General features: G+C 41.7%; 2 protein-coding genes across 5 annotated transcripts; both read left to right on the top strand.

Annotated features, from left to right (window-relative positions):
• Window positions 1-6,003: 6,003 nt before the first annotated feature.
• On the top strand, window positions 6,004-9,053 carry LOC115566891 (uncharacterized). Of its 3 annotated transcripts, none has more exons than XM_030392943.1 (8): window positions 6,004-6,155; window positions 7,169-7,226; window positions 7,329-7,389; window positions 7,502-7,620; window positions 7,760-7,820; window positions 7,907-8,001; window positions 8,095-8,825; window positions 8,938-9,053. In XM_030392943.1, the coding sequence occupies exons 3-8, from the start codon at window positions 7,351-7,353 to the stop codon at window positions 9,036-9,038; spliced, it is 1,146 nt and encodes a 381-aa protein (XP_030248803.1). In that variant the 5' UTR covers window positions 6,004-6,155; window positions 7,169-7,226; window positions 7,329-7,350; the 3' UTR covers window positions 9,039-9,053. The 3 variants fall into 3 exon arrangements, with proteins under 3 accessions (XP_030248803.1, XP_030248802.1, XP_030248804.1); XM_030392942.1 differs by having other exon boundaries at window positions 7,329-7,400; XM_030392944.1 differs by lacking the exon at window positions 6,004-6,155 and having other exon boundaries at window positions 7,134-7,226.
• A 579-nt stretch (window positions 9,054-9,632) lies between these two features.
• Window positions 9,633-27,466, top strand: fbxl4 (F-box and leucine-rich repeat protein 4). Of its 2 annotated transcripts, none has more exons than XM_030394417.1 (9): window positions 9,633-9,895; window positions 11,770-12,383; window positions 14,261-14,591; window positions 16,424-16,668; window positions 16,934-17,147; window positions 18,986-19,057; window positions 21,364-21,488; window positions 21,809-21,996; window positions 23,169-27,466. In XM_030394417.1, the coding sequence occupies exons 2-9, from the start codon at window positions 11,887-11,889 to the stop codon at window positions 23,330-23,332; spliced, it is 1,836 nt and encodes a 611-aa protein (XP_030250277.1). In that variant the 5' UTR covers window positions 9,633-9,895; window positions 11,770-11,886; the 3' UTR covers window positions 23,333-27,466. The 2 variants fall into 2 exon arrangements, with proteins under 2 accessions (XP_030250277.1, XP_030250276.1); XM_030394416.1 differs by having other exon boundaries at window positions 9,634-9,772.
• The last annotated feature ends 521 nt before the right edge of the window (window positions 27,467-27,987 follow it).

The raw sequence follows: 27,987 nt of genomic DNA, 5'->3' as shown, positions 1-27,987 counted from the left end.
TGCCAACTCGGCTCTCTGTTGTCAATCATATGCAACCCTCTCAGCTCCAGGTACTTCACACTTTAGCTGCCCGTACAGTGTTTGCACTGCTGACATGCCTAAATGCATAAAACATGTTGGACTCTCAGATATATTTAAATGTGGGTGAATAATAAATGTGCCACCTGGAAGTCATGTCTGTAATGGCACTGACCACAGGTCTGTCTGAGGTAAATTATGCTCTGCTGTAACTTATGGTCCATTTACAAATCACAAGCTTCTACAACTCCTATGGTCCCGCAGTGCATAAACTAGGACAATGCATTGCTACGTTACGTTTTTTTTCTCCATAGGAAATGCATTAAAACAGGAGGTTAGCTACAGTGCAAGGCTGCCTATCACTGCTGCAATCTAAACTGAGATGGGCAGGCGTGCCTGGATATTCTCCGAGCCTCATGAGACGTTCCCCCATGTGGGCTGACCGTGCTGCAGCTGGGAGGGAGGCACATACAGTATGCTGCTCTATACAAGCGATAACCAGCTCCTCAGCCTCTATGCAAAAAGGAAGGAGAGCAGCAGACTCGTTATTTAACTGGCTTTTGACAGCTGGGGCATAGCAGAGGGACAGAAAGTGTGTGATTGCAAGTGTGTGCGTGTGTGTGTGTGTGTGTGTGTGTGAGTGACACAGAAAGGAAACAGAAAGGAAAAAGAAAGAGTGCGTGTGCGTGTCTATGTGTGTGTGTGTGTGCACATACACATGTATCTGTGCAGGGGCTTATGTGTGTGTCCATCCCCATTTGCATTTGTATGTGTGCTCGGCCATGTGCATATGTATGTGTGGCACAGTGGACCAGAACAGAGCTCTGACAGTAGCAGGACTGCTGCTCGCTGATGCCTGCCTGGAGGAGCTGACAGCGGCCCGGCCTGTCAATCACCGAGCATGCCCACTAGCCCTCCATTCACATCATCCTATCTTGTTAACTCTAAATCTGGCGGGGTACTGTTTATATACTCTGTGTGTGTTTGTGTGTGTGTGTGTGTGTGTGTGTGTGTGTGAGAGACAGTGGGGTGGTGCATCCTTTTCTCTGATGTGTTGCTGTGTTATGGTCTTAGCTGCATGGGTCCGTCTCAGACAGAGATCAAGTCAAGGCAAAGTGATGAAAAAGCGGTGCAGGGATTGCTGAGAAACATTCTGTGAGACTTACAGTAATCCTTTCTTGTAGAAACAAGTTCAAGCAGTCAATTTAAAGCATGGATGTCAAAGTGTAACCGATGACTCGACATATTCAAGAACAATTATTACAGTCAAAGCACCTTGCAAGTCATAGACCTATCAAAACCGAGACATATTTAGTCACACTGGGTCTATATTTATCTCTAAAGTGCTCCACGGTCTCTGTGATAGGCCAAGTATTGTTGCCACTGGGAGAAAGAGAGCAAGAGCTCTTGTAGTCAAAGGTAATTATCTTCTCTTGTCACCCACAATGGATGCCTGCTAATGAGCTGGACCCGTGATTGGTTGCCCGCGGGTCTGTGGAGACGCTCGACTCCTCCAGTTTTGACAATAGAGCGTCGGTGCACTGCAGAGACAAAGTGAGTGACTGGACAAGTCATTCATCGACGCAAATGCCAGCCAAAATGTGACCATCACCACCATACACAAGATCCATTAGGCTCTTAATTATCAGCCCTACAGGGGTGTGTGTGTGTGTGTGTGTGTGTGTGTGTGTGTGTGTGTGTGTGCGTGTGTGTGTGTGTGTGTGTGAATCTGTTAATATGAGATTGTGGGCATGTGTCTATCATCGGAATGTATTTTGGAATACTTTCACCAGAGGTTAGAGTGGATAAGGAAAGGAAAGAAGGAAGGAAGGAAGAAAAAGAAACAAAGATAAACACTCATTTGGTCTGAGCAGTGAATACTCAAGTGAAAGGACAGAATAATTTTATATTCTAAGTATGATCGATTTAAGCTGTACCACACCAGCAGCATTAGTGTAAATATTCACATTTCTTCAATATTAAGCTCATCCAAAGTCTACACACGCTGTCAGATTTTGACTATTTTCTACTGCCTTAAGGCCTGAAATAAAACCCAATTAAATCTTGGTCTGGGTCTATTTTGAATTCAGTACTCAGAAAAAAACAAGGTGAAAGAGCCTCTCATTTCTAGTATGGTTGGACACAAGCAATGATGCTACTGTGTATATGATGGATGTGATGTATATCTACCTGACTTTGTTTAATTATCCGAATAATTTTCTATACACATTTCACTATCAGGCACCTACTGATTTGAAAAATCTGACCTGTAACTTACTGAAATTACGAGTAGGAGTAATGCTGCACAGAACTTTAAATTTAGGTAAACACATTAATATGAATGCAATTTGTAGTTATAGGAATAATGCAATCAGATGATAGAACAATCCCTATTTTTTTCATAGTAACAACTGATAAGTGAAACTTTTATTTTTTTTTTTCAAATATTTTTTTGGCCTTTTAGGGCTTTATTGATAGAACAGCTTAAGATATGCCAGGAAAAAGGGAGAGAGAGAGGAGGAGTGACACGCAGCAAAGGGACCCAGGCCGGGAGTCGAACCCGGGTCTGCTGCAGAGACTCAGCACATGGGATGCGCCCTACCAACTGAGCTAAACAGCGCCCCAGATAAGTGAAACTTTTGAGTTGGTCTCGTGATTTTCCTGGTATCCCTCTTGTCCATGTGGTGATTCTGCTTTGTTTAGTCAGTTAGGATAAGGGAAAACACACAGTCACACCTGACTATGTCTGGCACATTTACACACACACGCATTTTACTTGAATAATATATTCTGTGTGTGTGTGTGTGTATTTGTGTTTTGTGATGTACCGCTCTGTGCTACTGTTATGTTTGTTATATTTTTTTTTTTCCAGTGATGTTCTTTTAACTATGTAAAGTTTTAATTATGACCCGCCCAGGGACTGCAGATGTAAATGAGCTGTAAGCCAACTCTGTATGCATCAAATGGCAACGTTTATGTGTGATATTGTACATGGTCCCACTACAAATAAAACAGATTAAATGAATAAATAACAACGATAACAACGGAAGAAATCTGAAAGTAAACTGAAGTCTAACACGTGGCTGAAATAAGACATTCAACGATTATGATGATGGAAACTTCAGTAATTAAGATCTAAAGAGTGAGACTAACAACACTCTGTGAAAAAGCCATACCTGAGTAGAGGTATAGATATTGTGTTAAAATGTTTCTTTGGTAAAACTGAAAGTCATAAATACGAATACTAAAAGTTTGAGTCAAAATACATTTTCTGGCGATAAAGTACATGTAAAGCAAGTTACAGATATAATTACATGGATGTTTATACAAAGGGCTATACTATGTGCGAGCCAGTTATTGTTCTGGCTGAAAATCAGGTACCTCAAAATTGTACTTAAATGCAGTATTTGAGTAAATGTCTGTGTAAATGTGAGTGTAAGTGTTACGTGAGTGTATGGCTTAAGGATGGATTTGTAAAACATTAAAGCTGACAGGAAATCGGTAATGCCTTTGAATTAAGAAATCATCATCATCATTCAATTTCCTTTGTAGTGGATTATTGTAAAACACAGAAACCCTACCCATACCATGTTTAGGCTTATGGCCTCTTTCTAGTGTTCAAACAGGGACACCTTTCAAGGGATTTATGGTCTTCTTACACTCTCCTGTGCACTCCTTCGAATAATTCTCAGGAACAGTAGACAGTCCCCACTTCACATGTGGTTTTTAAAATTCTTCAGCGGTGCCTCCAAATCAATACGACGTTATAGGTCCAACGAGCTGGCTGAGATAAGACGTATAAAAGCCAAGATCTGTGTGCTTTGTGAATCCATGTTACTTTTGTAATACAGTAGGAGCTCAGAAAAACTGAAAACTCCTCAAACCACCAATAACTCTCCACAAATAGCTTTACCCTTTGCAGGACACAGCTGTGACTTTGGCTCTTAGTGTTTATGGGCATTGGAGTGTTTCCCAGACAGTGAAGACATCACCATCACCTCTCTGCAGCACACACTTATGTGGTTTTGGTCTTGGGAGATGATGATACGTTTCACTTCATGATTTCACCTCTTTCTAGCCCCACCGCCAATGTACCAACATCACAGTCACCACCAAGAATACGTTTACAAACTAAACTTTACTTAAAAATGTACTGAGAGACTGCTGGAGTTTGCACACTTGCGTCATGTCACGACATCTTTGTCTGCTGTGGGTGGAGGGTTTGGCTGGGATGGAGTCAGGTGGAGGTCAGAGGCTCGTCCTCTGCGCAGAAAAGGCTTTTTGCAAGTGGAAACACTTCACTTAGACTGCTAGCTCCAAAACAAACACACTTGTCTTAATATCTGTGAAAATGTTAATGTTTACGTCCATTAAAGTTAATGCACCACTAGAACCCACATTACAACATGCACATTCAGATTACATTAGCATTAATAATGATTTAACGACACTGTATCAGCTGTTTTAAGCCATTTGTTATTGAATAAAGCGGCATCACAAAAGCAAGCAGAGGACTGAGAAAACTGGCAAAAAATATTTAATGGATTATTTGGCAAATAAGAAACTTTTCTCGAGCACTTTGTTAATAAATGATTGTGCCAGATAATGAAGCTATCAGAGCTTGTTAGCGTGATGATTTGCTTGTTTAATGCTTTCATGTTTTGACTGTATAACGTTGGGCTTTTTGACTGTTGGTCGGACAAAATTTGCCATTTTTAAACATTTAGTATGTAACATTTCTGCATTTTGTTGAGGTGCGTATTCACCTAATCCCAAATGTTTTCAACAATGTTCACACCCACAGTGAGAAATCTGTGGCATTTTCTCAGCTGTCAATGGTGTCATGTCTCTTTAGCCAATCCAATGGCTATAACTTTCAGGGTAATTCGGGAAGCTATTGTCAATTTATAGCTATATTTCCCAGATTACTGGTGTTTTTGTTTTTTACAAGGAAGAGAGCAACTCCCATGATTCAAGGCTATTTCATGTCATCAAACTCAGGGGTGCAGATCCGATGTCAGGATTGGGGGGAGGACACAAAAGTGATTTTTTGCAACTCATACCACGCCACCATAAATCACAACTTCGTAGGGGCTCATCGTATCATTAAAAAAGTACTGCACAGGGAATCATTTATTATGCTTACCCGTCTTGTTTATTTGTCCTAAACAGCCAACAGCGCGTATCACTGCCTACTTAACTGTTATATTAGTAAATCATAATTTTAAGGGTCTCAGGCATGTAATGTCTACTCGTGTTTTTATCTTTCGCCTCCCTCCATCCTCCCAGATCCTCAATTCTCCTCACCATCTTCCTTTTCTCCCAGTGTATGGGACTACTTTATGCATGAATAATTGATATGGATGAATATCAAAATATGAAGCCCTAACCAAGTTGTGGAAAATAACTGATCTTGTTACCCATACCATTCATTTGCATTGTAGTAGAGGACACCAGAAATGGAATGTGGAGTCAGAAATATATTTGTCAAAGATTATTTGTTCCACCATTTCAATCATTTATTTTTAGATGTGAATCTAAAATGTGAAGAATGTGATGTCTTAAAATATATTTGTTCAATTTTGAACAAAGATCCCCCCGCCGGGATCTACACCCATGATCTACACCCATGATCAAACTCTATCCTTCATTACTGTTTTGACCTAGAGACCCATTGTGGCACAAATGTTATACTTTTCATAGCTCGCTTCTTCTCTGTCCCTCCCCCTCTCCTCATCCACTCCAATGTACTTTCTTTCAGTCAGGGCCATTCTCCTTCCATCCACCAGATGCCCTCACACTTTTCCACCTTCCCTCATCTGTCCTGCAGTAACCCCCTTTCACTCCGGACCTACCTGATCTTCCACGCCCATCTCCTCGCCTGTTCCCATGCACTTTTCCCTCATCAGCCTAGTAGTACATATACCAGTTAGTTTCCACCAGTACTCTGCAAGTTTGTCAGCGTTTCCATGTACCTCATGTCTTTGCATTCAAGACACCAAACCTGATCCTGCACAGTACCTGAAGCTGTTTCTGTAACCAATGATTTGGATTCTGGATTCATGCCTGCTCCTAGTTGGATCTGTTTGCCTGTTTTGGACTGCTTTTCTGGTTTTGACCCTTGCCTGCCTCATCCAGTAAGCCTTTGCTCCTTTTTGATAATAAATCATTGATCCACTCCAGCTCTGCCTGCATCGACTGCCTATGGGTCTTATTCCTGTTGCCCTGCTCTCAACAGTCGTGGCATCCATGATGGGAAAGACTAGTCACTGAACCTTGTGTAGTCCAACTCTTATAAAGAATAATTCATGGCATGGCTCCCTCTATTGCTAGAAAGCATTAGAGTCATGTTTTTCACATTCAAAGCAATATTGTCTTTCGTTGTTGAGAAAATCATTCATGTCTTTATCTCCTCGCACCTTGACCATTGCACCAGCTTGCTTATCTGCCTTCATGCTTCAGCTGAAGCGGATTGACGGTGAATTGAAAGGTCAAACCCTCTTCCCACATCATCGCAATATTAGTTTGCTCGCACTGATTACACTTTGTTTCAGAATGAATTTTATGATAATCAATAACAACATGCAGCGCTTTACATGTCAGCACTATAACTAACACCAGATTACATGTACAATGAACATTACTCTCACTACTGCCACCAAAGATATCTACGTCAGCTGAACCGTTTCAGGTGTGCAAGAGTCAATTTTAACATCAAGGGGAGATAGCTCTTGTGCTGTATACTGGCAACCTGGCTTTGGAACAGTCTTCCAATTGGTATTTGTACTGTTAACAAACACATGTTTAATATTGCCTTCATGTTTCTTGTACGACGCAGGTCTGTCGTGTCATCAGCAGACCATATGTTGATAACCAAAGCTCTTATCGTGTGTTATTATCTTTTGACCCTGCATGATAAACTTGACTCTGCCACCTTATGAAACAATTTTATAATATCTAAGCATGCAAATTAATCTGTGATTCTAGTGACCTGACGAGGAGAATCGCTCTGCCGACTTCACACACTCTTCAACCTGAACACTGTTTATTTGTGTCTGGAGAATGCGCTGTGTTTTAGAACTGTCCAGTGAAAAATCTTTGTGTTGTTGTCTTGTTGTCGCACTGACCCGTTCTGTGATTTGATGTACAGCAAAAAACTATCCATGGATTTTATAGAGGGAAGCAGAGGCATCTACAGACCCATCAGGGTATGTGAGAGTGTTGTTTTTAGTGGAGTTTTAACAGGTGTGAACATGATCACATGGACTGATAACAAGTTAGTGAACAACATTATCTTATTGCCATCACAGGTATTGTTTGACACACCGATATATGAGCAGGCTCTGCAGATCTGCTGGCAGATTGGATCCTGTAAGTATCAGGTAAGACCCACGATAGTTTTCACGTCAAGCAGGAAAATTCTCATTCGGTGTGTCTTGAACTTTAACATAAAGCCATGTGATCTTTTGTATCTTTTGTTCAGATCGCACTGTTGACTGAACTTTTGAGGCTTCAGCAGAAAAAACAGCTCCCATGTGAGGTGACCGCTGAAGATATGAATGAGCTGCTGGTGGAGGAGAGCAAAAGCACACTGAGAGTGAGGTGATTCATTGGCACACACACAGGCACATAGTCCGGCACTACACCTGAGCTCATCTCCGCTCATGTCACACCAAGACGTCAGTAATGAGGGAGAGAAGAACAGTGAAGATGGAGCTTGTGATTTTTTTTCTGTTTGAAGGCTCTGGGAGTCGGCACTGGAGGACTTTGATGACACTGACGCCAAGCCTCTCCTCAGGCTGGTAAGACCCAGTCTGTGGAGTCCACTGTGACAAGTACATTTGATAGATATCACAAATGTGCTCATCAGATCTCTCCCTTGTTGCAGGTGTGGGATGTGAACACCAACATGAAGATGAGGGATGTTGAGTTTGAAGCCAGAAGGCTGCTGAGCTCACCAGAGGCCCTCCCTCCTCAGTTTCAGTGAGTCAGGTTGGAAACAGATTTATGATCTTTTCAGGTACAATGGTTGTGATGTCTCTGTGGTATTGAACTTTGAATGACTGTAACCTACAGACTTCCCAAGATCATCAGCCAGGCTCAAAAGTATGCCAGAAACCTTACCAAGCAGCACCGGGAGGCTACCAGCTCCAAACTGCTCCTTCCACGTGAGGTGGTGATGGAGGTGGTTCCCAAAGTTCTGCAGGGCTTCTGGCTGCCCCCTCCAAATACCACCTTCAACATGCCCTCCCAGCAGCTCAGTAAAATGGCTGTTGGAGTCACAAAAGCAGTTGAGGACCAGGTCTCTACTGCCCTGTCCTCCATGCCCCATCGGGTCACCTTCTCCCGCTCCATCAGAGACTACATGGTCCTGTCTATTCAGGAGAGGGTTAGACAGGGTTACACTCTGGAGGGTCTGGTGAAGAGGCTCAACGGCTTTGAAGCAGCGGTGCTGAACATCATCACTGGTGTTTCAGCAGGAGAGATCTGCGTACTGTTTCACTCACAGAGTTGCACTAAAGTGTCTGTAAATATGAACTATATAAAGGACTGCATCCAACCAGCAGCTGTAGTGGGGCCAGAGGCCAGAATGAGCCTCGCTCAAGGTGAGGAGCCTGGTCTGGAGGAGGACACTGAGGAGCCTGGTCTGGAGGAAGACACTGTACCAATCCAACAAACAGCTGCTGCAGTCATTTCATTTCCACCAGTTTCTCTTACCCTCACTGCTAAACCTCCTGTCAGCATCGGTTTACGTGAAACAGAAAGACAGCCAGTCGAGGTGGTTGAATCCTTCAACACAACAACAGGTAGGGATCATTACTCAGGTTGACTTGTGTCCGACCCATCAGGTTGATTCACTCTGTGGTTCACTGTTACTTCTGCTGTGATGAACTCAGGCGACTGAATGTCCTTTTTCAGGGGGCAAACAGACAGAGACGAGTGGATTCAACTGCTTCTTCAGCTGGCTGAGACAAAACATCTGCTGCTGCTTCCTGTCTAAAGATGACACAGAGACATAATGAAGCTCTCTTTGTGAAAAATATTGTTATAATTGTTAGTTTCAGTTGTTGTTAATAAAGTTAATAAAACATTAAAACATGATGCAAGAATTATCTATCTATCTATCTATCTATCTATCTATCTATCTATCTATCTGTCTGTCTGTCTGGCTGCCTGGCTGTCTGTGCGTCCCATCCGATAGGCAAACTACTGTTCCCAGAATGCCTCGCTTTAACTTATGCTGACCGGATGTTGATAAGTTGTCTTCGGAACTTGTGGGGCTTTTAACGCCCCTACCTTACCCCGTCACATTCCAGACGTCTTACAATCAACCTACACAGTAACTCGTTTTTTAACGAAATTGTCACGTGGACATGATATACTTTCTTTTATGTCTTAATTCTTTGAAAATTAAGCGACACTCAGTCAGCCGGTCAGTGCGGCAGCAATGTAATAAAGTGAAAATAACAGGTCTGCAGATTTTATCGCAATTATCATCAACAGACGGAAAATGCCCTTTGTTTTCTAAACATGACGTAAAAAAGACTCGACGCTGTCCAAAGCTTCAGTTGTTCTTGTTTTTGGTTAAAATCATACGGTTGGTTACGGCGTACACTCAATTAGTCGTGCATTGTCCGACTGTCCCCGAACGCATCACAAGATAGACAGCAGGAATGTGGTGTGTTGGTTGAAATATGCTAACGGGAAGAAGAGGATTGCTCCTGATGAATGGATATATCGATCCACGTTTACCGTAAACTTACATTTTTGTCCCGTCCTCTTCGATTGCTCTATTCTGCAAAGCTAGCTACGGAAGCTAATAGTTGTGTTTTGACAGCTAAGCTTGTCTGTAGGCTAGGAAGCTAACGTGTGCTAGGTACGATAACACAAACAACATAAGCTGGGAGAGGCAGTTCATATTTCCTGGCTAATGTTAGCTACTTCACCAGTGGTCATTTTAGCGTTTTTACTAACGTTAAGGTGTTTAGAAAGCAGCCAGTGCTAGCTAGCTTAACGTTAGCTATATTCATTGTCATGTGCAGTTAGCCAAGGTTTGGGACAATATAGCCTAGTTAAGCAAGCTGCATATTTATTCACTTTAGCTTAGTGGTCTCGGCACACAGAGGAAGACAGACTTAATGATTAAACAGTAAAGTTACTGCCATTGTTAGTAGTATTGATAAAGCGAACTGATTAGTGACTAGCTCCAATGGCTACGTGCTGTTTGTATAACAATAGAGCTCATGTTTAATATAAATGCCTAAAAACATTTATGCTAAAGATGTGTCAGCATTTACAATCATTAATTTACAAACTTGGATACAATTGTATTCCAGTGTTGACCCAATATTCAAAAGAACGGTCTATTAGTTTCGGAGAACTACCAGTGGTTCCAGTCCTGTTTTGATTATTGATTGTGCCTGTGTTTGCTTTGAATAGCAAGTACTTCATTAAAGGTCTTCTATATGTGCATCGCTAACTGCAAACTACACCTTAAATTTGAAGTGGGAATAACTGGTGCACTTTAACAAGTTTTACTGAAAACCTGCTTAAAACGTAACAGGGTTGTCAGATCCCATACCTTGAAGTTCCTTGTACCCTACAAGATTTGTCCCTAATAGCCCCAAATGTCCTGACAGTTTATGAGCCACTGTTGGTTTGTGTGTTCCCTGCACCATTTATAGTATGAGGTAGCCGTTACAGTCCAGATAACCTGTAGAATACCAGCCATTGAGGATTGCAGGAAGTACACAGACTAGAGATTCTTGATGGTTTAGTTTAGTTTCAGGTGTTAACATGCATTTTTTGACTGTTCCAGTTAGACCTGATACACAGGCTCTGATGTTGTTTAAAGCATAACTCGCTGCCTGCCTGTTGTTATCACAGAGACTGGTCATTTATAGAAATAGGTGTTTTTCCATCATGCGCACAGTGTTTCTAGGCTGCCTTTGACCATAAGGTAGCTGTGGAAACTGTAGATAGGCAGTTTCACCATGTATCACATCAATGCCAAGTGTTTGCTGTAAGACCGTAGGACACATAGTAGCACGTCATCTTTCTCTTGATAGGCTTTGAAAACTAACCCCCCCCACCACCACCACCACCACCACCACCATCATTTAGTCCTGCCACAAATCTCCATTAGCTTTTGAGCTAAAAATGTAGTCAACACATGTTTCTAGCCTAAATCTATTTTGTGCATTAGAAATAAGCATTCAGAATTTTTCTAGTTGATATCAGGACAAGGGATCGACCGATTATGTGCCTGGCCAATTGTATAAAATATTCAACTGTTTTTTTGATTATCAGAACTGGTGTAAATGAATTCCCAAATCTGCAAAGTCACAAGTAACTGAAGTGTTCAAGTAAATATAGTGGAGTCAAAAGAACAATATTTGATAAATTGTTGAGTGGAAGTGAAACGCAGCAGTACAAGTACATCAAAAATGTACTTAACTACATTGCTTGGGTAAATTGTACTTATTTACAGTGCATCATTGGATGAACTGTATTTTGGTGGTATTTCGGATAAACACACATATTAAATTTTTACAAAGGTAGCCTATATTGGTTCTGTTTCAAATGTCTGTTATCAGTATGACTACTAGTAATCAATATCGTAATCAGCCCTGACAAAAACCATATCAGTCGATCCCTAATCAGGACCCAGCAGGAATTGTACTCTGCGGTGCCTCAGACCTGCCTTGCTGTTCTCACCTGTGTTCATGTTTGTCTCTGCCTAACCCACAGGTCATGCATGCAGCCGGGCCTCTAGCCTGCGCTTTGTACACCCCCAGCCCTGAGGCAGTGTGCTTCCAGTAGGTGGAGGCTCTTCCTCCATAGCCTCCGTTTCTCCCGACTGCCCCCATGTTAACCCTCTTGAGCATGTTTTACTATATCTGTCTGCGGCGACGCTCCAGGAGTGGGACTCGGGGTGAGGCTCTGACCAGTCGGCGGGCCGTGGAGTCCGGTCAGCGGGCGGTGTTGCCGGTCAGTGTGGAGGTGGAGCAGTATGCCAAGGAGGTCTTGGACTTCAGTTCCCACTATGGCAGTGAGAACAGCATGTCCTATACCATGTGGAACCTGGCCGGGGTACCCAACGTCTACCCCAGCTCAGGGGACTTCACTCAGACGGCTGTGTTCAGAGCTTACGGGACATGGTGGGAACAATGTGCCAGCGCTCCACCACCTTTCCGCCGTACCCCGAAAGGCTTCCACAGCCAGGATTATATTGAGCTGGGCTTCGAGGAGCCTGTCTACCCTACAGGAGTGGATGTGCTTGAGACATATTACCCTGGAGCCATCGTCCAGATTCTGGCCTGCTCTCACAACCCCTTCTCCCAGAATCCACCTACTGATGTCAGGTAAAGACAATCATCAGCCTTTAAAAACTATCATCGGTCTTTCTCACTGCTCTACTCGAATGTTTAGCTAATCAGTATGACCAAGAAAACAATGTGATACTAGCAGGTACACACAGTTTTAAAGTAGGAGCCAGTTTTGGGAATAAACCCTGAGGACACTACAGCCATTATTTGATTTACTGTGTTTATTACCTGCATTATTATGCCATTGCTAATTGATGCCAGGTATTTGTATTCTCAGATTGGCTTCCTGTGTCTCGTTTGTTTGCATTGCACATCATTAAAAAAGTGCTCTATAATTAATGTTTATATGACTGCTGTAGATCGTTTCAACTCCCACTCTGTCCTAGCAGAGCAGTGCTCAGGTTTCCCCTCAGAAAAAAACCAAAAGGTGCAAATGTAAGCCTGCAGTTGTAATGATAATGAAAACTGTAAGCAGAGTAGTTTTTGATGAGTTGGTTGTCAAAAAATGTGTTTTTGGAAGAGACCATTAGTGAAACTGGGTGTCAGAGACCTCTTTAATTGGCACAAGTAAAATTATGCAAAAAGAAAACGTATCAGTCCTGGCTAACTGAATCTGACAGGTAGTAAAAGAGGAAAGCTAAAGCAGATAAAAAGAAATGAATACCTGGAAGGTGAACACCATTCAGTGTGAGAGTAGTTTTTGATGGATAAATGGACTGATGTGAATTTGTCCTCTGAGGGAAAAAAAAGTAGTGGGAATGTGCTCAGTCAGAAGATGGTTGCTTTTATGCAACCAACCAGATCAAATCAGTATTGGCTGAGAACCAAAGCTGAAGTTCAGATGTAAGAGGGGCCAACTATGTTTACCCTGGCAAAGCCACTCACCGTAACAAGCCCTGAGGTGCACATTCTTGCACATCACTAAAATGACTCTGTGAGCCAAACCCCAATTTGTTCCAATTTGTAATTTGTGCAATTATGCCATATTTTTGTATTCCAGAGAGGATAACACACTTAATCAGTTACTAATATATTGGATTTTTAGCCAGATTTTTTGTGGGCCCAGCTGTTAATTGTAAAAAAGAATTATACGTTTTTATGTATTTTCAAGCATGTACTAAATTAATTGACAGTAAACTCACCACTTTGTTTTCATACTTGCATGCAGTTTGAACATTTCTCTGTTTGGCTTGTGTGTGTAGCACCTTAATAGTCTGTATGTATGGCATCCAATTCATCATCTTCTATAGCAGTTCATTTTTAAACGTGATTGGCTGGTCTGGTGTCTCCTCAAACAAAGCTTCATCAGTACGCTCTTTGTCTCCTTAACAGTACCAAGAGAGTATGGATTTTAACCAAAACAAATATGCTGTTGGACCTTTACCAGTGAAAAAAACATGTTAAATCCAGTCTGTAATAATCCTAAATTATAATCACACTGTAATAATAATATAACTAGTATCATCTGTAAGTCGGCAGTGTAGATAGCAGGGAGGCGCTACACTGCTCACCAAATGTCCTTCATCAGTAAAGTTGTTTTTTGTCAAAACAGCACTCTGTGAAGTTATGAATGAGGCATTGTGTTTTTCAAAACCAAGGCTTTTTTTCCACAAAGGTCATTGTGTGTTGGACTCAGTGGATGAGCCGCACAAAATAAACTTAGGAACACTGAGCCAGCAGCTGCAGATACGAGATGAGAGATAGGGCACCCAATACAGATGTATAATGAATATTGCCTTGTGTAAAAAAGCCATATAAAGCATAGTGCCATTGTTCAGTATATAAATAACTATACATGCAGTGTGCATAAAATTAGGTTAGTAGTGTTATGGGTCTCCTTCTTTGGGTAAAAAGGAAATTCCACTTGTTATGGCTTTACAGTACAACCCTTGCCTCCGCTTTCTTGCGTCCAGGTGGGAGGTGCTTTGGTCAGGGGAGCCCACCAAGGTGCTGACACCCCAGGCACGCCAGTTTTCCCCTACTATCAAGCATATCAACTTCCCCACCAACTTACTGCGTCTGGAGGTCAACAGCTCTCTGCTGGACTACTACACGGAGCTGGATGCTGTTATCCTCCGTGGGGTTAAAGAGCGGCCCATGTTGGCGCTCTATAAGATGCCTGTCATCGACATCAGTGACCTGAGTGACAGCGAGGAGGAGCTGTCTGATGTGGGAGGTCCGTTCAGACCAGGAGGAGTACATCAGAGGACAGGCAATGGCTACTTTGACAAACTGCCTTATGAGGTGACTATAGACCTTAACCATGTGTACACTGAGTCAGTCAGGCCTGAGTCTAAGAACAGAAATACAAAAGGAAAACAACATTTAGCCTTGGCTTTTCAGATGATATATATCTAAATTATTAAGGTCTCCCCTCGGTAATAATTTTAATGTATTTTACCGAATATAGAGCTCCCACCATTCTGCTGGTACCCACATTTTTACTAATGGATGCCATTAAATGTGCCCTGTGGAGTTTTCTTTTTAACAAATAAAAGTAACTTTTGTATTCAGCATTCTGACACACCAAACCTTTCTCCTGAGCTTAAACAAACTTTTTTTTTGTCTTTTCCTCCCTTATAAATCATTTTTAAGGCCCATGTAGTTTTACAAAGTAGACAGGTCGTTTTAAGTGCGTGAAATCATATATTTTGTGCAAAAATAGCATTTGAAATTGCTCTTTTTCAGAGTAGTGCATTTTCAGTGGCATGTTAACAGGACACTATTTTGCCGCACTCCCCCCACACTTGTGCAACACCACTGTCATCAACAAAAATCTCAGGTCTGTAACAATTTGTCAGCCATAATGTAGATGCTAACAACAGAAAAAGTTGTTATGTCAAGGCAATGTAAAGTCTAGAAAACATGATCCTTGAAGTGAAAATGTATGTAACGCTGTGATCCTACCCTCTCACTGAGGTTACATAACAAGTGACAGGGGGCTGGGTAGCAGTGACAGAGAGACGATTCACCCAATTACACTGACCATCAAAATGATTTTGAGGCTGTAATTCTAAGGCAAATAAGTAACATAAAGTTGCTTTAAAAAGCAGGAACCAGAGAATGTTTGGCATGCTCACGTGCTAAATGCCTTTTAATTGATTCACAATAATTAATCGCTACTAAAAATTGTAGTTTTCACTTTCACTTTTGCTGTCACTTATTCTTTCCTCGCTCAACTAATTGATTAAATTGACATTTTAAGCACAAGTGCATTGTAGGCGGACAAAGAAAAACAGAAAAATATATATTGCCTATATGTATCTCCTGATCCCCTAAAAATAATAACTCATTTATATTATCAGAGTCATTTGTTGACTTTTGAGGATGATCATAACTTACAACAGTCTCTAAGGTCATCAGCGAAATTAGCCCTAAAATCATTACATGTACCTCTGACGGTATAGGTATGCTGTATATCCAAATATTCCGCACAAACATATAAACGTTGTGGCTTGAACCCATCCTTACACTTGAACTGATGCGCACTCACGGACACAGTCATTTTCATGCCATGCAGACGTATCATGTTGTCTGAGGCAAGTTTCAAAAACACCGGCAGTACTCTTGATATTCTTTCTCTTATCTTCCCTCCAAACCGCTGCCATTAACAGCAGTCTGCACAACCGCTGTGTGTTTGTTGCAGAAACACAATATAGCTATTATCTGTCAGCTGATACCCGCCTGAACAACGTGTATTGTTAATTCACTGCAACACACACAGTCGCGCGAGCACAGTCATTCTTTCTCTTTGAGAGGCACACGAACGCAGTTACAAAACAAGTCGGCTCACCTCGCCACTGATCCTGCTATCAGTGCTTTGTGTCCCAGATAACCACTATTTAGATCTGCCCGACAGTGGAGACGCAATTAACATTCTCTCCTCTGTTATTCTCTGTTGTTTACTAGGTTGTGCCTTGCTTAAATGTTCTCTGTTTTTCTTCTTCTCCTTCTCCTACCAGACAAAACGGCCTTGTGTTTTAACTGTCCACTTACTGTTTGTTCCCTTTCTAACCCTCCACCCTTCCATTCTCCTTTCTCCTCTCCTAACCCCTCTCCCCATCTTCCATCCATAGCTCATCCAGCTGATCCTGAGCCACCTGACCCTGCCAGACCTCAGCCGTCTGGCCCAGAGCTGTAAGCTGCTGCACCAGCACTGCTGCGACCCGCTGCAGTACACCCAGCTGAGTCTGCAGCCCTACTGGGGCCGGCTGAGTGACGCCTCCCTGGGACACCTGCAGAGCCGTTGCACTCTCCTCCAGAGGCTCAACCTGTCCTGGACCGGCAACCGTGGAGCTCTCACCCTGACCGGCTTCAGCAGGTCAGACTGTCAGCGGGCCACAAATGTTAAGAAATGGGGAGATGACCTTGACAAATAGCAGTTACTCCTAAGCACAAGCATTTGTTTTGGGAGAGGGAAACTTTTTCAGTAATTCATGACACGGAGACAATAGAGACATGTAAAAGGGCGTTATCCTTCTTGTTTAAAATGGGACAGTTGGACAGGAAGGTTGCCAATGCTGGATGAATGTACTCCTCTTTACTTCCACTCATGTCTCTTGTTGTCCGCCCATTCCTCCCCTCAGCTTCATGAAGGCATGTGGTCTCAGCCTGGTCTGCCTGGAGCTGTCGTGCTGCCACTTCCTGAACGAGGCCTGTCTCGAGGTTGTCTCTCAGACTTGTCCGGGGCTGCAGGAGCTCAACCTGTCCTCGTGCGACCGCCTCAACCCACAGGCCTTCACACACATCTCCAAACTAACACGCCTCCGCAGGCTGGTGCTCTACCGGACCAAGATTGAGGTAGGCACGGTCAAAGGAGTATCTGGGAAACCAGCCCTGTCCAAACACCGCAGGTGGAATGTTGCTAGGTTAATGATGTGTTTGTACCTAAGTGGTTGGCGGTTTGTTATATTTGAACATACAGGAGATATCATGATAGGTAAGGAAGTTGTTGTAGGGGTCAGTAAGTTTTGAAGGGTTCAAATTTAAGGTAATGGAAGTTTTCCACTATCTATTTAATTGTTTGAATATAATGGAATAATGACACTTAACTTATAGAGGGTAAAGGTCAAGGAAGACATACTGATACAGCAGAATATATTCAGGCAGTCTTCTCCATTGTCATCGATGTTCAAACTTAACAGTATTCAGACCATTTGTAAGACAACAAACTGTAAGGCAAAATAATCTTGGTCCTACTAGCTTGTGCATTTGATTTGAAAGCAATGGAAAGAAAGACACAACATATATTTTTTATATTATTAATAACTTAATATGTTCATTATGAAACAAAGTCAACTCTGTTTCAGTAACATTACCATTTGTACATGTAAACCTACAGCTGACGGATCATTATTCATCTTTAGCGCAATTATAGAACATGTTTGGAACCCCGTCCATTGGCAGGCATCAAGAATTGCTGCATAGAAACAGCCAGTCTTGTTGATGATGGTCTCGTCTATGTAGGTCATATAGAGGAAACAGGATTCAATAGAAAATGTCTTTCTTTCATCTTTCCACACCCCTCCAGTTTATTTTGTGACTCCTTAAGAGGAATGTATACTCAACTTAATTCAATTTAATAAAACTTTGAGAATGGCTGCCATGATGTAGGACTAATGATCTCCACAGGCTGCTTGTTACCTTAGCAGTAGTGCACTCTGTGTTGTTGTCTTTCAAGATGAACTGAGTCAACTCTGTGCCCAGGAGGCCCTTAAAGACATGGACTGCCTCAGGTTCGGGCCTGTCTGCCGTGTAAACCGACTGTCTTCTGTTTTGGTGTTGCTCCTCTGTGTTTCTCCAGAGTTTGTCATGTTTCAGAGCAGCACTGTGGGCAGCAGGCAGTGTAGAGTTTCTGCGGTGGAGCCAGGCAGCATGCTGCAGGTTGTTTATACTCGGGCAGACAGTGCGAGCTGTGTGTCTGTTTGAGGCCCTGACATCTCAGCTGTCATTACCCTGTCACTGCTCTAATTAAATGGCTAGCTCGCCGGAGGGAGGCGTTTATAAAGATGCCAGCTACAGACTCGAGCAAACACACACACTCGCACAAAAGGCTTTCACTTTCATGTCTCACACTTTCTCCTGCCACTGAGGTACATGTGTTGGCAGTTGCAGTGTTGGATTCCCATATCTCTATCCAAGCTGCAGTGCCACTGGAGAGGCGTCTGTCCTCACTGTGCTCCTCACGGAGTGTAAGGAGACGTAAAAACTCTGTTGTGCCATATTAAATTCTCTTAAATACAACCAATGTTACCTGTGTGAGCCAGGCAGCAAACTGAAAACCACTTATGAGGAACTGTGGATGACATGCCTGGACATGTTACTGTTACTTAAACATACAGTATATTGTTATTTTAATGTAAACGTTTTAGATTTATACTCAGATATGACATTAGGGCTTTAGTTTGTTGTTGAAATGTGGCTCCCAACCAACATTTATTTAAGTTTTTTTTTTTTGTGTGTGGTCCTCCCATTATTTCCTGACTTTTTATTGATCTCACTTTCAAGCAGTAGGTGTTAACTTATTACTACGGTGCCAAACAGGCAAGAATGAGATTCTTTTGAAAAATATATTAAGGGTAAACAAAATAACAACCACGACTTTTCCATCTTTGTCTTTCTCCTTGTTGTCTCTGCAGCAAACGGCTATTCTGAGCATCCTGACGTTTTGCATAGAGCTAAGACACCTCAACCTAGGAAGCTGTGTGAGGGTGAGAAGAATACACACACACACACACACACAGAGGATGAAGTCCAAATAAAGCGCAGTCTGTTAAACAACCTTCCATGTGTCCTTGCTGAATAGCAGCTTGTACAAAAGATGGCAGAGGCATCAGTAGTGTAACAGTAGTAGAGCTGCTAACAATAAACTGGTCGGGTGTAAAACGGACGAAGCCAGTGATAATAAACTGAGCAAAATTTAAGTCAATACTTAATTGTCCATGCTTGGCTAAATATTTTGTGTCAGCCTCACTTCACAACACAGTTAAAACATTAGTGAACTATAACAAAAGCTGTTATACTAACAAAGTACAGACACAAACTAAGCCAATTTCTCACTTTACAAAAATGATGAAGCTAATTGGCTCTTTAGTTTCTTATTAACAAAAGTGCTGCCATACATGTTTTTTTGTTTGTTTTTTTTTAACATATGCTTAAAGGAATGATTTGCTCTTTCTTTGTTTGATTGCAAGTTAGATAAGAAGATTACTAGTGCTTGAGTCATATTTGTCAAAGCAACAGCCAGCAGCTGGTTAGCTTAGCTAAGTATTAGCCTGGAAACAGGAAAATAGCTAGCTTGGCTCTGTCCCGTGTTAACAAAATCGGCCTGGACTAAAATGTAAAATGTTGAATCTTGTTTGTATGAATTTTCCTGTGATTTTCCCTTATCCCGGTTAAAAGAGCGAGAAAGCAGGAGGAGGAGAGAAAGAAAAAAGTGCAAAGGAAAAAAACTGCCCTTTACCTGTTTGTGGCCTATTATGCAGGTTCAGACACTGGAGCTGTAGTGAAACCACTGGGTCTGATGTTGATGTGACCGTCTACAGGTCGTTTTCAGGCAGATTTTTGCCAAGAACCATGCATGCCTATCAGTAAAAATAGGCCAGACACAGCCTCGCTTGAAACACGGGTGAGAGACACGGCTCACGAAGCCAGTGTGGCTCCTCTAACCTGTTGACATGGATGTCGAAATGAAAAGAAAGAAGTTACGCCCTGCACCTGCGCTACTCACACATGCAGTGTGGCCAGCTATGTAGAGGTTTTGATGTGTTATACAGAGCCAGACTAGCTGATTACAGTCTTTATGCTGAGCTACACTGTCCTGCCCATAGCATTGACAGATATGAGAGTAGCGTTATTCACAGTTCTGTTTACCAGAAAAGTAATGTTAGAAAAAATATCAAACTATTCCTTGAGTTATGCTTTGCTCGATGAATATATCCACCATGGCATCACAATTATGTTGACTTAAAATACAGTATTTATCATCATCAATTATCATTAACAAATTAGATCACAATTGAGACATTTAAGGAAATGTGTAATGTGGGATGGTCACAGTGCCTCTTAGCATTTCTTTCTAAAACATAATTCATTTGATTATATATGCATATTTTCCACATTTACTGAATGATATGCTTAGTTCCCATCAAATTGATGGACATTTGATTAGAAATTATGATGCAAGAAGTGAGAAGAGTTGCAAGAAAATTCAAAATTTTAGTGCAGCTTCCCCTTGGGCTCATTCTAAGGCATATGTGTATTCATTGGTAACAAAGTATATAATGGCAGCAACCCTTTCGCAAAAGGTTTAATATCCTTCCACGTCTAACTCAAAGAAATGTTGTGTATGCTATCATTTCTATGGGTAAGGTGCCTGCACTGGCTGTGCAGTTGTTAAATTGCATTTCTTTGCTTTCATCTTTGGATGAAAGGATGAAATATGGCCAACATTACCTGACACGAAAGAACAATGTAAGCTTCACAAACACAAATCAGCTCTTGAAAGACTTTTTCATTTATTTTCTTGTGAAGGTGTTCTCGTTTAGTGCTTTGTTCTCTCTCAAGGAAGTCGGGTTATGTCCCTCAAACCAGCCAATACAGCTAATCAGCTTTTTCTTATCACTACATTTCAAAATGCTCAAAATGCACAAGCTACAACTCACTCCTTATTTAATTCCTTCTCGCAGCATCATTCTCTCAGTCCTTTAAAACATCCTTAAGGCAAATGATTATATTCTGATTATGTATGTATGCAGCACAGGAAGGAATATTTCAGTGTATCTACTCAAGCTGGAGCAAAGATCACATAATCACTGTCAAATGTTGTTTACAGAAATAGTACCCATTTGCAAATCATATCCTCTAAAATCAAGCGCAACATTTGATTAGGCTGCTGTAGAGTTTCATATCTTGAGGTTCCATTTTAAAGCTGATGTGGACCCTCTGTGAAGCCTCATACACACTGCAGATGCTGGAGTGAGTGTAACAGATGTTAACAGCTGCCTGTCTCCTGCAGATTGAGGACTACGACGTGGTGGCCAGTATGCTGGCTACTCGCTGTCGCTCACTCTGCTCACTGGACCTGTGGCGCTGCAGGAACCTGACTGATCGAGGACTGGCCGAGCTCGTCTCTGGCTGCAGGTAAATAATACCAGAGGGCTTGATGATGTAAGAAAAAATCTCACTGAGGAACTAGGTCATTTTTCCATCTTTTGTGTTTGTCTTGCTGGACAAACTTCCTCCTTTATGCTTTAATGCAACCTTGAAGATGAGATGTCTCACCCCCTAATATAGTTCTTAATTAAGCCCCATTTATTTATATTGCAGCCGTACATGCAGTCAGCTGTTCTTAACCCAAACTATTCAGTCTTGTAGCTGTACAGAGCTAAAACAGAGTGCATCTGTTCTCAGTGAATGTCTGAGCCAACTCCATGCTCTCCTGCATGCTCTGTGGTTTTCAGGATGCTGGAGGAGTTGGACCTGGGCTGGTGTCCCACACTGCAGAGCAGCACCGGGTGTTTCCAGCATCTCGCCCGCAGCCTGCCCCGCCTGCGCAAACTCTTCCTCACCGCCAACCGCACGGTCTGTGACTCAGACATAGAGGAACTGGCCGCCGGCTGCCCCTCGTTGCAGCACCTTGACATACTGGGTACGCTCTTACCACACACATACCTAGATATCTCTTCACAAACACTTGACATGTATTAATTACTTGTATAGGATGGTCACAACCTTTATTTACCCCGAGCTGTTAATGTGTTTTCCCTGTTCTCTTGTTCCATCATCATATCAATGAGTAAGAGACTGTATCAAAGAAGTATGGAAATAGTTTTTTGCATGATCACAAGTGTATTCCATGCTTACATGTTCCTGAAACAGCATTGACCTTATGTGTTGAAGGTTCAGAGAGTTAGACAACAATGTATGTTTTTCTTTTTCATTATGACAGCTGTTTTTTTGCTTTCCATCTGCTTTGCCCACACTCAGTTATAGCCTGTTGCATGTTTGTTGAAAATGACTCATTCATATCACTTGCTGATTATCTGGCCGTGAAAAATTAGAGTTGTGTATATTTCTGCGTTAAACGCACATATTAACTAAAAATGACAGCATTAATTTGTTTTTTGTGGGGTTATAATGAATCACTTCACATCAGACATGTCTGTGGCCAACAAAATCCCAAGTTTGCATTTGAGAAACACCCAAGTTAACAGCAAACTAAAACCCTAAGTAACTGCTTAATATTGATATGAATAAAATGTTGCACACTAGGCAAATTTGCAACAGCTCCACACAGCAGTAACTGTTGTGCACAAACACTGCAATTCCAGTTGCATGAAGTGATTGGCTCAACAGTGCAGTATGATGACGTTTTAATCAGGCACTGATCTGTCAGTTATGTTGCTGTTATATGTGAGCTGCAGTAGTTGGGTTGTTCTGTATGCTGGACAATGAGTCATGTTGTGGAAGTAATAAACACAAAGCATGTATTTGGGCCTGGACTCTATTACGTCGGCCTATAGTATGTATCTTGTTAATATACATAGCAGGTTACACATTGGAGAGGAATTTTTTGTTAAATTACGGGAAAATTTGCAGGTGCATTTTTTTTGTTTCAAATTTACTCAGACCCTGAATGTTTGCAAGGTTGACAGCTTCTTCAAATCACTTGTTAGGATATCAGTCATAAGCAGTCATCCCCCTAGAGAAATGTTACCATGATCAACATGTCTAGAGTATTTTTTTAACCTGAGAAACTCTTATATCCCCCATCTTTTACATCGTCATTCTTATCCCTGTTGTGACTTGTCTAATTGGCAGGTACACGGTTGGTGAGTGCGGCCTCACTGAAGAAACTCCTCCAGTCCTGTCCAAAACTTCTCCTCCTGGATGTCTCCTTCTGCTCGCAGATAGACATGCGGGTCTTCCAGGAGCTCTCGGGCAGCTTCCCAAATGTGGCCATCAAGAAGAGCTTCACTCAGTGACCCCATGGTCGTTGCATTTTATCATCCGCAGTCCAGGGGAAGGGAAGAGCTTGCCAGCAGACACTGCCTCAAAGTCGGGTCAGATGCTGTAGGAGATTGCTGACCTGCCTGCCGTCTGTATCACAGACAAGATCTTCTTTTAGCGATCAGTAAACGAAGCAGTTGCACTCGGTGAGGAGGTTCTTTGGATTAACTGGCTGAACACAAACAAGTACAGACGCTTAATCACAGGATTATAGAACGTGAGACTTCTTAGTTCTTGTTTTTGTTATTCTTTTCTTTTCTTTTGGACACTTGAAATCAGGGTCGTTGCAGTAAATCTGCTACATCTTCCCAGAATATGAATCATCACGTATGCATTGCCAAGCAACACTAGGCTAAGAAATATGCCTTGGTACTGGATGCAAAACACAAAACAAAACCATATTTGTGAGCAGTCCTGCCTAGAACATCTTGTTTGGACAGAGGAAAGGAACAAAACAAGCATGAATCGTACGCTTTCTGGAAACTGTGAGGAAAAACGGCAGTGAAGATTTGGTAATCATATGATCACGCTAGCTGGTAAGAATATTAAAGATCGGGGCCCTGGTCAGTGCTTGTCAAAATGTGCAGCAGTCATGGACTGTCTGAAGGCTTATTCTGAAGGCACCTGTCATTATCAAGACAGTTTGATCTCATTGTAAGAAATCACACTTGCTGCTGTGTTTGAAGGTAATAGGAGCTTTAAAGGTGAAAACAAAGGAGGGACTGCAGCCTTATTTAATACAGTGACCTTTGGACGGAGTCAAGTTAAACCGTAATGCAAGTATGCACAAGCTGCTTTGTGTTGCTATAGACTGAGTGCAGAATCAGACACTGGGATTACACAAAATCTCATTTTGAACAGAAGGCACCATCAAATGTCCCGCACCTGAGATTCACTGACGGCGTGTTTTCATCCAAAAAATATGTGAGAACTTGTGAGAAAGCAGACTGGGACGACATTTGTTTTAATTTACACATGCAAAAAACACCCAGAGTATCAAATCACAAACAGATGGAGAAACCCAAACCCAAAGATGTACAAGTTATAATGATACAAAACCAAGAAAAGCTGCACGTCCTTACATTGGGGAAGCGAAACCAGTGACTGTTTGACATTTTGCTGAATCACTGTGTAAATCTGTGATAAATGTTCTTTCAGTGAACTAATCATTTCAGATCTGATTGTCATTGTCAACCAGACAGGGCTGACCCAACGTGTCCATACAAGATTGCATAACATGGAAAAGTCCTACAGATGGATATGATCATGACCTATTAATTTCAAAAAGGGCTCTAACTGAGCGTGGCCTCGTAGGTGCCCTCTTAATCTAACACACAATACGAGACGTTAAGATGAACTTTGGTTGGATTTGATCTGTAGAGAAAAACACCAGATGTAATGTGCCTGGTCTGGGTCAGTTTCTGTTTAAATCAAACAGGGTGTGTCATAGTTACGTTTTAGGTTATATCAGAGACTTTTTGCCAACTTATTCTGCTCGATTAAAGCAAAAAAATCGGATTTTTTTTTTTAAGTCAACCAGGCAACGCTTTGGTTTTCCTTCGTAGTTGTTTTGGCAGTGTAATTTTAAAGGAACAGTTAGTGAGTTTGTCTCCAAAGCTTAACGATGAATTTGCAAGTCACCAGTTTCACATCGTCTTCATGGTGTCGCATGCTTTTCCTGTTGTCATTGGTACCGAGCTCTCCGTCACCGCTGTTAGACTGCAGCCACCTACTCATATGCTTACCTATGGAGGGTCAAGTGAAGTACTGTGGATTCAGTTGAGCGTCATATGTTAAAGTGGCACATTGTAAGTACTCTATGTGACCTCAGTATTTGTCCTGTAACTCAGGGGTTTTAATATTTCATCTGGTTTTAATTTTTGTACACATACTTTGCTCCAGAAACCAGCAGCAGCAGGCGTCTTCACAGATTCACAGCAGACTGATACAGATATGAGGGGTGACCTGCTATCACTGTTGCTCTTAAACAACAAACACATGTGACACTCAGCACTGATAAAAATTATAATTTATTGGGTGTGAAATGTTGCTGTAATTATGATCGTGAGAATATATTGCTGTTCCTGATTATTTAATTTTGTAATGTATGAAGCCACAGTTGCAATGTGGCAAACGTGTTCGAAAAGCACTCTTTTTTTTTTGGAAAAGAAAAAAAAACTTGAAGTTTTCTGTTAAGCACATGCTACTAGTCAAAATTTGTGCCTTATACTCCTGTTTGAATGTGGTGTGGTGTCCATGTGGTATAGATTGTAGTGAAGTGCTTTGCTTTTTCAACCAAAGTAGTACCCAAAAGCCTGGTCTTTAATCCAACAGCTATATCTGACCAGTTTATACGCCATATACTGTATATCAGCCATGTTAATTAATATGCAAATATTTTATTTATTTATATTTCCCTGCGTGATAAACATGTTATTTAAACCCATTATCCATATATACATGTTGCGGTGTTTTGCTTTTCTTTCCCAGAGTCAAATTAGAGGAATCATCTTTATTTAATCTCACTGCATTCAGAAAGTGTGTAGCTGAGCTGACCACAAAGACCGGAAGTATGTCTTTAGCATAGCCCAGCACAACAAATGGGTACAGAGGGAAGCTGTTAGATAGCTCTGTCGACAGGAGAAAACATAAGATTCCCAGCGAGTCAAATGTATTTGGTTCATGAACTCTTGCTGGAATGAAATTTTAAATCAAGAAATCGTAGTTTTATTAGCCAATACTTGGAAAAACAACACCTGCATGTGGCGTCGCAGCAGTCCTGCTCTTGTAGTAGCTCTGAAGGTTGAATGTGTGCACGACTGAACAACACTGTGTTAGTGGCTAGCTTGCTTTCCTGAATGTTCATATCTTGAGTATTTCTTTCTGGGAATTTAGGAATTTTAATCACTGAGAATTACTTTATGTTGCTTCAAATACAAAGTACGATGATTGTTTTTTTTAGTTAATATCTTTGGATGCCGGCAGTACTGTGGAATTTATTGTGTGGCACCAGAGTTAAAGGTCCAGTGTGCAGGATTTAGAGGGAACTATTGGCAGAAATGTAATATAATATTCCTATTTGATAATATAATATTAATAATTGTGCTTTCATGAGTGTTTTATCACCTGAAGCTTAGAAGCCAACGTCACCTCTGGAGAGGACCTTTGGCTTTTTTTTCTTTGTTTTTTAGTTTTTTGTTTGCATTTTTAGAGGTCGCCATAATTCTCCTTCACCACTTGGATTGCCATTTTATATTTACCTCAGTCTCACCCCGGGATGCCACTTAATACTGCACACTGGACCTTTTAAGTTATAAGCCATAATGACATTTAAAAACAAATAGAACAGTGAAATGACCCCTGCTTCTGGTCTTTGTGCCAAGCTTGGCTAAACACAAGAATTAAACATTGTACTGGATGCATAGAACTCAAATGAATAAATCAACCCTCTAATTTAATCATGGGTTTGAAGGAAAAGCCCCAAATGATGGACGGTCCCATTTTAATTGTGATTATATGTAAATATATATATTTTCAGTTTATTTAAACAGAATAGGTGTTTTGGTTAGCCCTCGTATTTAGGTAATGCGAATATTACTTGACTGAGTGCAAATCGGGTGATTGATGCGAAAAAAATGTTTTATTTCAGTTGGTTGACTAGAAGCCAAGAAGTGCATACATCACATTCACTTGGCCTACACAAATCCAGGCATCGATTATCATGTATTTATGTTGAGATAGTTACGCTTACACCGGAAACACTCATAATGTGTAGTGTGTGCAGCAATGCGTTTCATCGTTTCATCGGCAGAATATTTGAGACTGAACACGATCCTGCAGCAGTTTTGTTTCCTACATTTATGTTGCTTTAGCTCCCCTGCCTTGAGTGTCTGGGCTTGGCTGTGCTTTTCTGTAATGAATATGCATTCTCCCACTCTGTGTGTGATCAACCTTTGTGCCATTGGTAGGACATGCACTGATGCTCCCTGTGCCGCAGTGTGAACGCCACTGTTGTGTGAAAACACTGTGCCTCTGTCATGATGAAACTGGGTGCTTCACTTTCACCAGATTTGAAATAAAGTGCAGGCTGATACGGCCGGCTCTGTGTCTGTGTGGCTCCTTTTTTTAATTCGTCCAAGCCCCTCTGATCCTGTAAGGACGTGGATATTAAAAGAAATGTGACGGTACAACAAAGTGGCTACACCGCCAGAATTAACTTGCTAATATATTCCATTTTTCCTTACTCCTCAGTGAACAGCGCACCCTCACTGACAAATGAAAATTGTGTCACTGTATCACGCTGAGGCTTCATAAGTAGAGACGTGTAAGTGTGATTGGGAGAAAAGTAGGGTCGTCTACTGAATCCACAACAACTAGGAAAGCCATTAGTCAGGATGACTGACTGGATGGTAGTGGTGGAATGATCCTTTTTGCCTTAACCCTCTGCCATTTTACAGTCTATTAATACCACAGAGAGAAGTGACATTAGCTTGTCTTCTTAACGGCCTTTTAATGAATTGTTTATGCCTGGTTTAATGATGTATATTGTGGCCCTGTAATGTGCCCTAATGACGGAGAACGAGGCGGCCTCGGCTGAAGTATTAATTTGGACTGCCTCCCCAATGATTAC

The sequence above is a fragment of the Sparus aurata genome, chromosome 17 (assembly GCF_900880675.1).
Source record: "Sparus aurata chromosome 17, fSpaAur1.1, whole genome shotgun sequence".
Classification (NCBI taxonomy): domain Eukaryota; kingdom Metazoa; phylum Chordata; class Actinopteri; order Spariformes; family Sparidae; genus Sparus; species Sparus aurata.
This window is presented reverse-complemented; position numbering and strand designations above follow the sequence as displayed.

Bases quoted from the DNA above. Each gene is read 5' to 3' on its own strand.
- LOC115566891 (XM_030392942.1), top strand. From the start codon at position 6,061: ATGATTTGGATTCTGGATTCATGCCTGCTCCTAGTTGGATCTGTTTGC. The intron at 7,621-7,759 runs GTGATTCATTGG...TTCTGTTTGAAG, and splicing joins AAAAGCACACTGAGAGTGAG to GCTCTGGGAGTCGGCACTGG. The intron at 8,002-8,094 runs GTGAGTCAGGTT...TGTAACCTACAG, and splicing joins GCCCTCCCTCCTCAGTTTCA to ACTTCCCAAGATCATCAGCC.
- fbxl4 (XM_030394417.1), top strand. From the start codon at position 11,887: ATGTTAACCCTCTTGAGCATGTTTTACTATATCTGTCTGCGGCGACGC. The intron at 12,384-14,260 runs GTAAAGACAATC...TCTTGCGTCCAG, and splicing joins AATCCACCTACTGATGTCAG to GTGGGAGGTGCTTTGGTCAG. The intron at 19,058-21,363 runs GTGAGAAGAATA...TGTCTCCTGCAG, and splicing joins ACCTAGGAAGCTGTGTGAGG to ATTGAGGACTACGACGTGGT.